The 12833-nt window shown below is 51.0% G+C and overlaps 1 protein-coding gene across 2 annotated transcripts in view; it reads right to left on the bottom strand.

Annotated features, from left to right (window-relative positions):
* Positions 1-5649: 5649 nt before the first annotated feature.
* KIF4A (kinesin family member 4A) overlaps positions 5650-12833 on the bottom strand; it is a 307171-nt gene continuing 299987 nt past the window's right edge. For both annotated transcript variants that reach the window (XM_086918309.1, XM_086918308.1), the window contains one exon: positions 5650-6545. In XM_086918309.1, coding sequence (XP_086774435.1) covers positions 6339-6545 — 207 coding nt within the window. In that variant the 3' untranslated portion in view covers positions 5650-6338. The remainder of the gene's footprint in view (positions 6546-12833) is intronic.

Raw genomic sequence — 12833 nt, forward strand, 5'->3', positions numbered from 1 at the left:
CTAAGAGCGCTGGAAGTCTTACAAGGCAGCAAGCGCTTATTAGTCAAGCGCGAAGCGCGAGCCTGAACTGCACACAATTAAAATTACTAAACAAGCAAGTCAACACACACAGATAAAAATGTGCAAGGAAAGAAGGGAGACCTCCCGGCTTCCGCCTCAGGAGGGAAAAGGTTGGTAGCAGATGGTAATCCCCAGGCGTGAGACTGGATCCGGAAACTTTTTTGCCCAGCATCCCTGCATAAGACCCACCCCGGCGCGCCTACATCAGTTTTCTTTGGAGAACGTTTCTGCGCCACAACGCGGAGCCATCAGACAAAACTGTGGGAATATGGGAACAGTGTGCGAAAGAGCAGAAAAACTGGAAAAAGGAATGGTGACAACCCCATAAGGAGCAGTGTGAACACTGCAATACCCAAAGGCAGGGAAAGAAGAAAAAGCAGAGCACAGCCTGAGCATCCACCCTGCCAGTATGTAGACAGTTCTCCCCCGGAGACAAGGAACTCATGTCATGACAACATGTAGCAGGACTACAACCCCAACCAAGAACAACGATGGGGAACCAATTCCAAGACAACAGGGGACGACAACTTCCAAGGCAACCCCAGCCCAGAGTGCGAAAACCCCCCCAAAGGGCAAGGCACGACCAGGCAACCCCAACTCATAGGTTAGCAGGGGCCCCAGGACCCTCAGTAGCAAAGAGGACGGGACGAGAAGAAAGGCAAGATTCCAACCTGGAACAACCAGAACAGAGGGGCACAGGAGTACCCAGAGATTCATCCTCCAAAGCGCCAACCGAGGAGGAAGGAACAGACAAAACAGCCTGTCAAAAGAACAAAGAATGCCCCACAGTAGACATAGCCACCCCCCTGGAGGTAAGTGCACAAGACCAAGCGAAGGGTCCTCGCAGAAGTGGGAGGAAGGGCAGGTCGAGAAGGAAACTGTGGCCAGTATAGTCTCTACCGAATTCATCATTGCCGAAGGTAAGTAACTCGTACATCTAATAGACTACCAGCCGCAGATTCCTCAACATAGAATAGATACCACAGCCATACCCCTGGGGAAGGAGGGTCTGGGGAAAAAGACCTCACCAACCTGGACATAACAGAGGGTCCCACAGGGGACTAGTCCTACAGACAGGCAAAGAGCTTCGTCCCCCCAGGTAAGGGATAACTCCCACAAGCAGAACACTACTCCAAGGAGGGCGTGGGAAGGAGCCCGTTCACCAACAGAGGAATGAAGGGCAAAGCCAGGGGAGGCTGAAGCACTCCACACCCCTACAAGGCAACAGAACCTCCAACCAATGCCAGGGCAAGAACCTAAAGGGCCCAAGGAAACGAGGGAAAAGAAGGCGAGTCAACCACAGTCGGAAGGCAACAGACCAGACAGAATGGCGCTGACAGCAAGAAAACAGCAGGAAGAACGACCCAGGGCCCTCCGGGAGACCAGCTAGGCTACACCAGGAAGAAAGAGGAACACACCATCTCCGCCTCCAAGGAGAGAACATGAAGGCGAAGAAGAGCCCGGACACCTCAGCAAGGGGTCAGCGCACACGACTCAAGAAGCAGAACCAGGGCCACAATGCTAGGTCGCAGATAGCAGGTCAGACCTAGCACACAGCGCAGCGACCCAAGGGAAGACACCCCGGGGCACCACCATGACAGTCTAATCCATCAAAGGGGAAATTGCACCTGCACCATACATGAACGCCATGGAGAGCAGAAACCCGAAGGCGACCACAAACGCCCCAGCACAGCATAAACTATGTAACAGCTACCACTACTCCACATAGGTTAAGTTATGTACCAAGACATGGGAGCCCTCTTTGGAAGAACTTCCGCAGCAGAGGACAACAGAAAAGGTCGCGGGGAATACCCTCCGCAGAGGGCATATCAGCCCAGGAGAAAAACACAGGAAGCCTAATCTCAGGGCCAACCTGGAGCAGGTAATCCAGCAAAAACACACTGTAAAGAAGGGCCGTCCAGCAGCCAACAGAACCACAGCCTCCACAAGGAGGACTCAAATGGCCATAAAACACAAAAACAACGAGGGCAACTCGCCCAATAAGGAAGTAGTTCGCAAAGAGCTAGCCAAACTCACCAGTCAGTGAGGGGGAGAAGGTGGAGGAGGAGGCCGAAGCCCTGCCAAGAACCTCCGGATGGCAGATTCCGCTGGGGCGTGGAACAAAAGGGTGCCAAAGGGAAGATCCACTAGCCATTTCCCCACATTTTCCGGGAACACGCTGTTCCTAAGCCAAGCATGGCTGCAAAGGGCCACCGAAGACATGGCATGACCCAGCACCTCATATGTCCAGAGCAAATAATAAACCACCAGCTACACGGCCTTCCAACGCTTGGTGCCGCAAATCAACACCAGCACTTTCTGGAGAAGCTGCAGATCCAAGGGACTCTGCCGAGTCCCACAAACGAGGTGGCCCCAGCCAATACACATTAGGTGTTAAGTGCCCGCAGAGCTGCACTGGTTGAGGCAAACAAATTGCAGACCAAGAGTCCAGCCAGGGGGCATCCCGGGAAAGTGGAGCCAACAGCGACGGCAGGGAACTAAAGTCGGTCCGCAACAGGGGCCCACTGGCAGAGGGATGGAGGGAAAGACACGCCGGGTCACGCGGCGCCGGAAGGTGTTGGGGCACGGGATCCCCCGTGGCAGGGCGTCCCCAAGTCCCAGACAGAGAATTTGAGCGAACCTTCAAAGGGGAGCAGCAGCTCCCATCCACCAGAGCCCTGGTAGAGAACCTGCGAAAGACGATCCGCGGGGAAATGGGTAGCCGGAACTCCCATGCGCAGAATCCCCACAGCCCTGGAAACAGCCCGAGCAAAGGCCGCACCCACCTCCTTAGGGCCCTGTGGTGGAGAGAGCAGCTCCTCCGTGGGCAACGGCTGTAGTCTAAGACGGCCCTCCCCGAAGCAAACCGGAGCGGGCAAGGGCCAAGCTCGAAAGGGATAAAAAGGAGCTGAAGAGTGGGGGACCAGTGGCTCCTCCAGAAAAGGCTGTGGGGACGGCAAGGAGCAGTCTTTCGAAGGCGAAACTCCACGATGCAGCAGCCAGTCTCCGGTGAGGACTACACCAGCAGGCGCGCAACCTCTGGAGCAGAGGGACCGTCCGAGGACGAATCTACGATCTGACACCTGTCCGGCGCCGTAGAATCTGCGACTGGAGCAGGGTGTCGTCATCCAACACCACAGGAGACGCCGGCTGGGCCTCCCATCTCACCACACAGCGCCGGGGATTGAGGCTGGGACGGCACAGAGGTGGCCAAAGGGCAGCACTGGAATGGCGTTGACTCAACCTACAACGAAGCAGCCGCCTGCGTGGAGGAATGAGAAGACACCGGAGAGCGACAAGAAGACCCCCGCCAGCCTCGACCCATTTGGGAACGAGAGAGGTCCACCGACCCCCACGGCGGCGCCAAGGCCGACTCTACCTCTGGCGAGGCAACCGCCTGCACAGAGGGCCGAGAGGAACCCGGGGAATGACAAGGATACCCCGCCAGCCTCGACCCCACGACGGGAGGAGAGGGGTCCTAAGATCCCTGTGGCGATGCTGGCCTCAACCAGACCCGACGAGGCAGCTACCTGCGCACAGGAACGAGAGGGCCTGGGGAGGGACGAGGGGTCCCCTGCCGGCCTCGACCAATGACGGGGCAAGGGGGGTCCGCCGACCCATGTGGCGCTGCCAGGGCCAGCAGCTGCCAGCGTCGTAGCGGCGTCACCTCTGCCTTGGACAGGACCACCTTGTCAAAGGGCCAAGAGGGGCTTGGGGATGTGACCCGAGCCCCGGAGATCTCCGCGACACCACATTGACTCCCGTAGGAGTTTGCGGCGAAGCAGAGGCGCTGTGGTCCGAAGGGCTGCACCCCAACGGTACTACATCATCCAAGCCTTGATCCGGACTAGCCGGCGCTGAAGCCAGCGGCACAGCCGCGGAGGGTCCAGCATTGCGCAGGGAATCCGCCGACATCGCAGGAGGAGAAGCCAGCGAGGCCTGCAAAGCCACCGCATAGGTCTCCAATCTGGGCTCTCGATGCCCCCTCACCGGAGAACGGTGGATAGGGGGACGACACGCGGGGCCGCATCACCCGCGGAGAGCCCACGTCCCCAACGGGCAGGAAACCAGCCCTTTCGTAACAAGCTGCAACACTTACCCACAGGCGAGCGATGCTCTTGTGGCACGGTGGCCGCTCCGAGAACCTTCCACAGAGGCTGAACGAGGTGACTAAGCCGACCTGGATAGGCAAGCCGAAATAAGTTTCATCCGGCACTCCTGCCGCGACTTCGGCTTCAACTGCTGGCACGCCTTGCAATCAGTGGAGCCGCGGTCCTCTCCCCAAGCACCACATGCAAATGAGGTGAGGATCAGTCGCTGACATCAAGAGCCCACAAGACCTACAAGACTTGAAGCCCGAATGTCATCCGCACACTGCTCCCACAACACACAAGGAAAAGAGAAAGGCTGAAACAGGCCCGAGCATGAACTGGATACGCGTTGCACGTGGAAAAGGAAAAAACTGAAGTAGGCGCGCCGGGGTGGGACTTGTGACCTTGCTGACATCACGTACGCTGGCAGTCTCACGCCTGGGGATAATTCTACGTTAAGGAATCTGTGGCGAGTAGTCTCTCAGATGTACATTTACTATTGCAATCCAAACTGTTTATAAACTGCATTACTACTGTAAAGTATTGATTGCTTACCTGTGCCAGGCTTGCTTGGTTCTAGAAAATAAAATAAAGAATATTTTTGTACAAAAACAATTGGTCTGAAGTTCAGTCTTTGAGTGTGTGAATTGATTTTCTGACTCGGTGTGTACATCAAATGCTTAACACTGTCTTCGGATACTGCCTTACTGCTAAACCATACTACCACAAATAGAGATTAAGGTTCTATCCAACTTAACCTCTTCCTACCTTTGGGGTTACACTGGACTCTGCACACTATACCGCACTTTGGTATAGTGTATACAGAGCCAGATTCCTACAGTGGCTCTCCAACCTTCTTTCCTCAATAGGTATTCCTCCGAGTCCTCTGCAACCTCGACTTCTCCATTGACTTCCATTTGGCATTCTGCTGTGTTCCCACTCTGAAGACAGCCTCCACTGGGTTCCTGGGTACTTACCTTGAGTGGCTCCTCCGAGTCTTCTAGCCCAAGTGCTGTGCTCCCCTGCAGTTCGCATTACAATTTAATATATAGTTTTGTCTGCCCCTGGACACCACTGTATTTTGTGCTGCTAACCTTATTGCAATTTAAGTATTGTGTATGTATGTTGATATCATGTATGAGTGAGTGTTGTGTAACAATTTGAGGCTCTTATATAAACACTTTGTGGTTCGTTTTAGTTTAATCTAAGCTACATGATTAGATCTGGTAAAACACGCTGCTTAACACTCCTTCAAGATAAGCCTGAAGGCTGAACTCCATAGCTACCACTTAGAGAGCTTTCCATGGTTATCAAAATACACAAAAACCACCACAAGTGTTGCCCAGATTAGTGCAAGGTGCATCACTTAAATAAATGGGCACCATATACTAAGCCAGCTCCTACAGGGACCAATCTGCAAATAGTCTGAGGACGACTGTCGACCCATTTCTGCTCTACCAGAGACTTTCCTAAACAAAACAAATTCTTGCCAGTCGACTTTTAGGCTAAATGTTTATTGTTAAAGTTAGATAACATTAAGACATAAAAAAGAGACTTTAAAAAACAGACAAAAGGCTACAATGATTATTTTTTTTACCTTTGCAGCTTCAGATTAAAATACATATTTTTTTTTTAACTGCAACAGATTAAAGTTTAGGAACACCCATGCATGCTCCTTTGTATTCCAAGACTTGATCGCACCAGGCTCCACAGGGCAGTGAAAGAGTTTCAGTAGATCTGCAACCCAAAGTAAGGGCGGGTGCACAATGTTCGTGCTTTGCATCTTGTAGACATTGTGAAATCTCACCTTCCATAGGAGGCTGTCACAGGATGGGATTCCTGTGTTAGGCAGACTTCACCAGTACTCTTCACTTGTGCTTCCAAGACAGACCAGAGCCGTTACTTAGCAGACATCCAGCGCAGACAAACACACAAATATATACAGTTTCAACTAAGACAGACGGCAGCTGATTTGAGGGTTTTCACACCCTCCAGTTAAGAATCCCTGGCGAAAGCCATTTAATTTCATTCTGAAGAGTTCAAGTAAAAGGTTTGACTAAAACACTGAAATCAATCACTTTAAATGCTAGTTCGTGCTGGGGCAGCCAGGACCATGTAGCCCGCACCCTTTACATGAAGGTAGTTCTCTTTGCTACGCCTCAGAGGCCCAGAAAGTGACATTGGGGGTCATTCATCCTCTTTGATAGGCGTGCACCCAGCAAAGAAGCTGCTGTTGCTTCCTAAAACTTTCTTTTTCCTCTTCAGAATTGAATGGTTGAGATTCTCTTGAGCATCTGGCGGGGTAGTTTCCGGGACCAACTTGATGGTGGGGTTCGCTCTTCTCTGTAGTTTTATGGACGCCACTTGTCCAATGTCGCTGATTTCACTCAGGACCTGCAAGAAATAAGGCATCTTACAAAACAAGTAATATTTTCTCACGGATTACTACATACCGGTGTCTACTTTGCTCATAAGTAATTACTGTTTATTAGATGAGGTATTAGAGGCAGAGAGAGAAACATTGACCAAGACAATAGGTCTCACCTTTGCAAGAGCTATTGCTCTTGCCAAGGTTTTAGCAATGTTATACAGCAGAGTGGTGGCTATTCATCAGGAGCAAAAGTTAGTGGGGTAAAGGAGTGGCGTGTTATAGAGTCGCATATCATTTTAGTAGAGTGAAGGGCATAGATTTGAGGGGAGTACAGTGTCAAAGTGGATTAGTGTTATGGAGTAGTGTGTGGCGCCGGGGGAGGTGTCAAAAGGATGCCAATCTGGATCCAGGCCTGGATCTAAGGGGGCCCATCTGTGCCAAGGCCAAAGCCGCCAGCGTCAGAGGACCAGGGTCCGCAGCCGACCCTGTGGGGCCCACAGGCAAGCCGGCGGATCTGGGTTGTCCAAAGATGGCATCCATCGCTTTGTAAAACTGACAAAGCTGGCATGTGTCGCTCCGGGTCCCGGGAAGGGATGGAAGCCCCGAGTCTGCCCTCCGGGCTCCGCACGCGGAGCCGTGAGAGGCACCATCTGCATCCCTCGTCGCATTGGCCAGCGGACAGCAAAAAGTCGAAGAGCGACAATGCTTCTTTGACTTCTTGTGCTTCAACTTCGCTCAGCCAGAGTGCAAAGAGTTGGATGAGGAGAGATGGCTCCGCGACCGGTCCATTGACCTCCTACGCAACCTCAGTCTATGGAGCAGACTGCCAGGCCTCAAGCAGCTTTTGTGAACTGCTCCATCAAAGACTTCGGATTCATGGTACAACGGTCGGAGTAAGACTTGGGGTTGTGGTCGCGCTTTAGGCAGAAGAGGCACATGTTGTGCGGATCCATCAAGACTATCAGTCGGCTACAGGAACCGCAAGCCTTTAAGCCGGGCATCCCTCGTGTCGATCGACTCAAAAACTATGTCGACAAAAAGTCAGTCAAAAAGAGACTGGGGGTACCGCTCTCTGGATCTGCGCTTGCTGGTGCGGAAGAAAGACTGGACGTCATTGTCTAAGTAGCTACCGCTACCGATTGTAGGCGGGGGCCGCCCAGTGAGGCGCGTGCTGAGCTGTCTCCACTTGAGGAAGATTGTGTGACTTGAGCCACTTCCGAGACACATACTCCTATTCATTCTATATATCTTTCTGGGCGGACACAGTGAAGATATTAAGATTTCTCGAGACTTGAGCCGAGACGGTGGCACCTACCCCACCCTCTCGGGTGGTAGTGTGGATTGGCCGATAAGACTTGCCCTAGATTGGGCCAGGGCAGTGAAGACTAGAGTACCCATGTCCTGATGAAGCCTATATCATCTGGCTGAAACGCGACCGCGCCTGCGTCAACACCTCTTGCTTTGAACGGAGTCCCCTAGTTACATTCAAGAAAGATTTGATTTTTCATAGATGCACCAACACAAATATAGGCTGGGTAGATGTGTTAACCCCCTGGTGCTTTTCGTTTGGGACTACCTTTTTGTTGTATACTCCACTCTACTTTAAGAGGTACATATGTAGATTGGTGTGTAATTATATATATATATATATATATATATATATATATATATATATATATATAAATAAAATATATAGTTGTATATATTTTTTTTTTGTCCTGAGGTTACATAGAAGTGTTTTTGATATTGTATATGTTTAGTATATTTGCATATAATGTACATGTGATGTGTTGTATATAAACTGTTATTTGTTGTGCCTCTCTGGCTGTCCGCTCATGTATGTGTATATGAACTAATATATATTCATCCTTGATTTAATTCTTTAATCACAAGATAATTAATTGTTTGTTTGATAATTAAAAGTGGATTGATCCCTTCAGTACCATTACGCTCTACTTTTTCATCCTTGGATGTCTCCTGCTCAGGTACGGGAGGGTGAGGTGGGCAGAACCCCTAACCATTTTTTCTAGTCTAAGTAGCTACCGTAACATCATCCCGGGGACCACGACGAACACAGAGTCGACCAACACCACCTTCCGACACGTAGGAGTATTGCAGACGAAATACGTTCCGGATCCAGTCTGATGCCTGGGGGTAATACTAAGGTGAGGAATCTTTAACTAACTGTTTTTCAGATGAAGAGTGCAGTGGCGCAGAGTACTGGTCTTGAGTAAGGTGGTGTAGAGAGCATTGGTGTAGACTGCAGTGGTGTAGAATAGTGGCGTAATGAAAATGAGTGGCGTAGACTGCAGTGGCGCAGAGTAGATAGGTGGCGCAGAGTAGATAGGGTGGCGCAGAGTAGATAAACAAGTTACTTACCTTTGGTAAAGATGTATCTGTAAGACATTGCTTATAGATTCCTTGCCTTAGAATTACCCTGATGCCCACGTTGCCGTATGGCAGATGTCGAGAAGTGGGACTCCACGTTACAATGCAGTATTTGCTGGCATGACCCTAGTGTAATGAGCACACAGCTCCACTGGAAGTTCCCTTTCCGCTAATGCATAAAGTATTTTAATACAAAGGAAAACCCATCTGGAGATTGTACGCTTTGACATCCCGGCCTTTTACACCCACATTGCCAATAAAAAGCTGATCATCCAGCCGGAACTCTTTTGTGAGATCAAGGTAGAAGAACAGTGCATGTTTTGGGTCAAGACAGTCTCCTCCTCTTTGGGAGGGTGCGGAAGTGGGAAAAAGGTGGGCAAAGTGATAGTTTGTACAATGTGAAAAGGTGTAACGACTTTAGGAAGGAATAAGGGTCTCATTCTAAGCACCACTTTATCGGAATGCACAGAGAAGAAATGGGACTTAAATGCTAGACCCTGAAGCTCACTCATCCTACGAGCAGAGGTGATGGCAACAAAAAAACAGTTTTTAAGGTGAGGAGCTTGAGAGGACAGTTGTCAAGCGGCTCAAGGGGAACACGCATAAGATAAGTCAAAATGAGATTCAAGTCCCACTGGGGCATTACGAAAGGAGATGGAGGAAAAAGAAAAATGCCCTTAAAGAATAGGTTTACAAAAGGGGACTTCTAGAAAAGGGGCTGATCTGGTAGCCGGAGGAAGGCAGAAATAGCTGCAAGATAGTCTTTAAGAGTGCCCAGAGCAGAGCCCTGCTGGGCCTAAGAAAGTAGTAAGAGGAGAACCAATGAAAGTGGGGCAGAAAGGGGACCCACAGTCTATGCTGTGCACCAGGCCTCAAATTTGTTCCATCTACAGGCATATACCGTCTTAGTGGAGGGACACCTTGCTGCGAAGAGGACGTTAGACTTCAGGACAAAGGTAGAAAGTGGTCATCTGTCGCCACTCAATCTCCACGCAAGGAAGTGGACGCTGACCGGTTCGGGTGGAGGACTGTCCTCGGCTGCTACGACAGGAGAGCCTCCCGAAGAGGCAGTCTGATTGGAGGAATAATGACCATGCTCAAGAGCCCAGTCTAGAGGCACCAGAATGACTTGGGCCCAGTCACGCCTGATCTTTAGCACTCTGGGCTGAAGTGGTACAGATGTACATGATGCTTTAATTCCACTAGCAAATAAAACAGGTGATGGACAGAATGTGGATCAATGTCACACATTCACCCCAGTCCAAAGATCTGGGCCCAAATCCATCGTTTTTTTGCACTCCAGACCACCCTGGGTTAGACAATGGCGATATGCAAATCAGCTCTGACCCTGTGCCCCATGGGAACAGTCCAGTCCGAACTACAAAAGCCATGTCCTTCCCAGAACGGAATCAAGCATCCGAGGACCGGACCGGTTTCGAGGTAACACCTCTCATCAGCCCGGCTAGCTTGACTCCAGTGGTGTGGAGTGCCTGGGACCCACGTCTGAGCATCCCCAGCGCACTTATGGCGGCAATTGCAAATAAAACAGGTGATGGACAGAATGTGGATCAATGTCACCATTCACCCCAGTCCAAAGATCTGGGCCCAAATCCATCGTTTTTTTGCACTCCAGACCACCCTGGGTTAGACAATGGCGATATGCAAATCAGCTCTGACCCTGTGCCCCATGGGAACAGTCCAGTCCGAACTACAAAAGCCAAGATGAGAGGTGTTACCTCGAAACCGGTCCGGTCCTCGGATGCTTGATTTCGGTCTGGGAAAGATATGGCTGTTGTAGTTCGGACTGGACTGTTCCCATGGGGCACAGGGTCAGAGCTGATTTGCATAAAGCCATTATCTGACCCAGGGTGGTGTGGAGTGCAAAAAACGATGGATTTAGGCCCAGATCCTTGTACTGGGGTGAATGTAAGACATTGATCTACATTCTGTCCATCAAATTGTTTTTTGTAATTTTCTCCCTGAGTGTACTGGGGTAGCTCAGACGTGGGTCCCAGAGCCTCCACACCACTGGAGTCAAGCTAGCCGGGCTGATGAGGTGTTACCTCGAAACCGGTCCGGTCCTCGGATGCTTGATTTCGGTCTGGGAAAGATATGGCTGTTGTAGTTCGGACTGGACTGTTCCCATGGGGCACAGGGTGAGAGCTGATTTGCATAAAGCCATTATCTGACCCAGGGTGGTGTGGAGTGCAAAAAACGATGGATTTAGGCCCAGATCCTTGTACTGGGGTGAATGTAAGACATTGATCTACATTCTGTCCATCAAATTGTTTTTTGTAATTAATTCCACTAGCGACAAAAGGAATCGTCGAGCAAGTGCTGTCGTGGAAACTCCAAAGCACAGAACTGCTGAGGTTGTGCATTCTTTTTGGTGATCTAACAAAAGCTCTCCCCACCAACAAGAGACCTTGCACTAACTCAGAGTGAAGACGCCATTTGAGATCCATCATGCACCAGGGGCAGAGTTTGTCTGCACTGGCGTTCAGGGAACCTGCCAGGTGTTGAATCACCAGTCACACCCTGATGTTCCAGCCATGTCCAAAGGCAAAGAGCCTCTTCACATAGGGTCCATGACCACACCCTGCCCGGTTTGTTGCAGTACCACACTGCAGTGGTGTTGTCTGAACACCTGCACTACTCTTCCTTTCACAGACGGTAGAACAAGTTACTTACCTTCGGTAACGATATATCTGTAAGAAACATTAGTTAGTGTTAGATTCCTTACCTTAGAATATCCCCAGGCGTCAGTCTGGATCCGGAAACTTTTGCGTAGCAGTACCCCTGCGCGTCGGTAGGCGTCGTCTGCAGGCGTCCCCTGCGGCTCCGCGTCCGTCGTCGGCGTCGTGATGACGTCGCTGGAGTACATAGACGCCGCCTCCGCGCGCTGACGTCAGTTCTTTGTACACAGCTTTTCCGCGCCAGAAGACGCAGAGCCATGAGAGAACCAACACTGGTGCCATGTAAAACTAGGGCCCTGAAAGGGATGTCCTTAACCCTAGGTATCAGTTCGCAGAACGGGGAGGATGGGTGGGTTCGGTAAGGAATCTAACACTAACTAATGTTTCTTACAGATATATCGTTACCGAAGGTAAGTAACTTGTTCATCTGAAAGAAACACGTTAGTGTTAGATTCCTTACCTTAGAATACATACCCCAGCAATACCAACCCCGGTGGTGGGTCTGCGAACCAATACAAAACTACACCAGAAAGTCCTGGAGGACAGAACGGCCAAAGAAGCCATCCCTCCGGACTTGACTGTCCAGGCAGTAGTGCCTCGCAAAGGTGTGCAGCGAGGCCCACGTAGCCGCTTGGCAAATGTCCTGCAAGGGGACTCCCCGGCCCAGGGCAGTGGTAGCCGCCGTGGCCCGAGTGGAATGGGCCCTCAGCCCAACAGGAGGCTCCTTCCGAGCCAAAGAGTAGCACGCTTTGATGCAGAGGACGACCCATCGAGAGATGGTTCGTTTACAGACCGCCCGTTCCTTCTTCGCACCCACGTAGCCAACAAACAGTTGGTCATCCACCCGGAACTGGCGAGTGCGATCCATGTAAAATGAAAGCGCACGTTTTGGGTCCAGACGATGGAGCCGCTCTTCATCCTTTGAAGGATGCGGAGGCGGGAAGAAGGAAGGGAGGGTGATGGACTGCCCGATGTGAAAGGCCGAAACAACCTTGGGCAGGAAAGAAGGTCTAGTCCTCAGAACCACCTTATCAGGATGAATTGACAGGAAAGGAGGTTGGACAGAAAGAGCCTGGAGCTCACTCACTCTCCTGGCAGAGGTGATGGCAACCAGGAAAGCCGTCTTTAAAGTCAGGAGACGGAGAGGACAAGAATGAAGGGGCTCAAAGGGAGCACACATCAGAAAGGTCAGAACCAGGTTCAAATCCCACTGAGGCATCACAAACG

This window comes from Lissotriton vulgaris, chromosome 4_1, assembly GCF_964263255.1.
Source record: "Lissotriton vulgaris chromosome 4_1, aLisVul1.2, whole genome shotgun sequence".
Taxonomy (NCBI): domain Eukaryota; kingdom Metazoa; phylum Chordata; class Amphibia; order Caudata; family Salamandridae; genus Lissotriton; species Lissotriton vulgaris.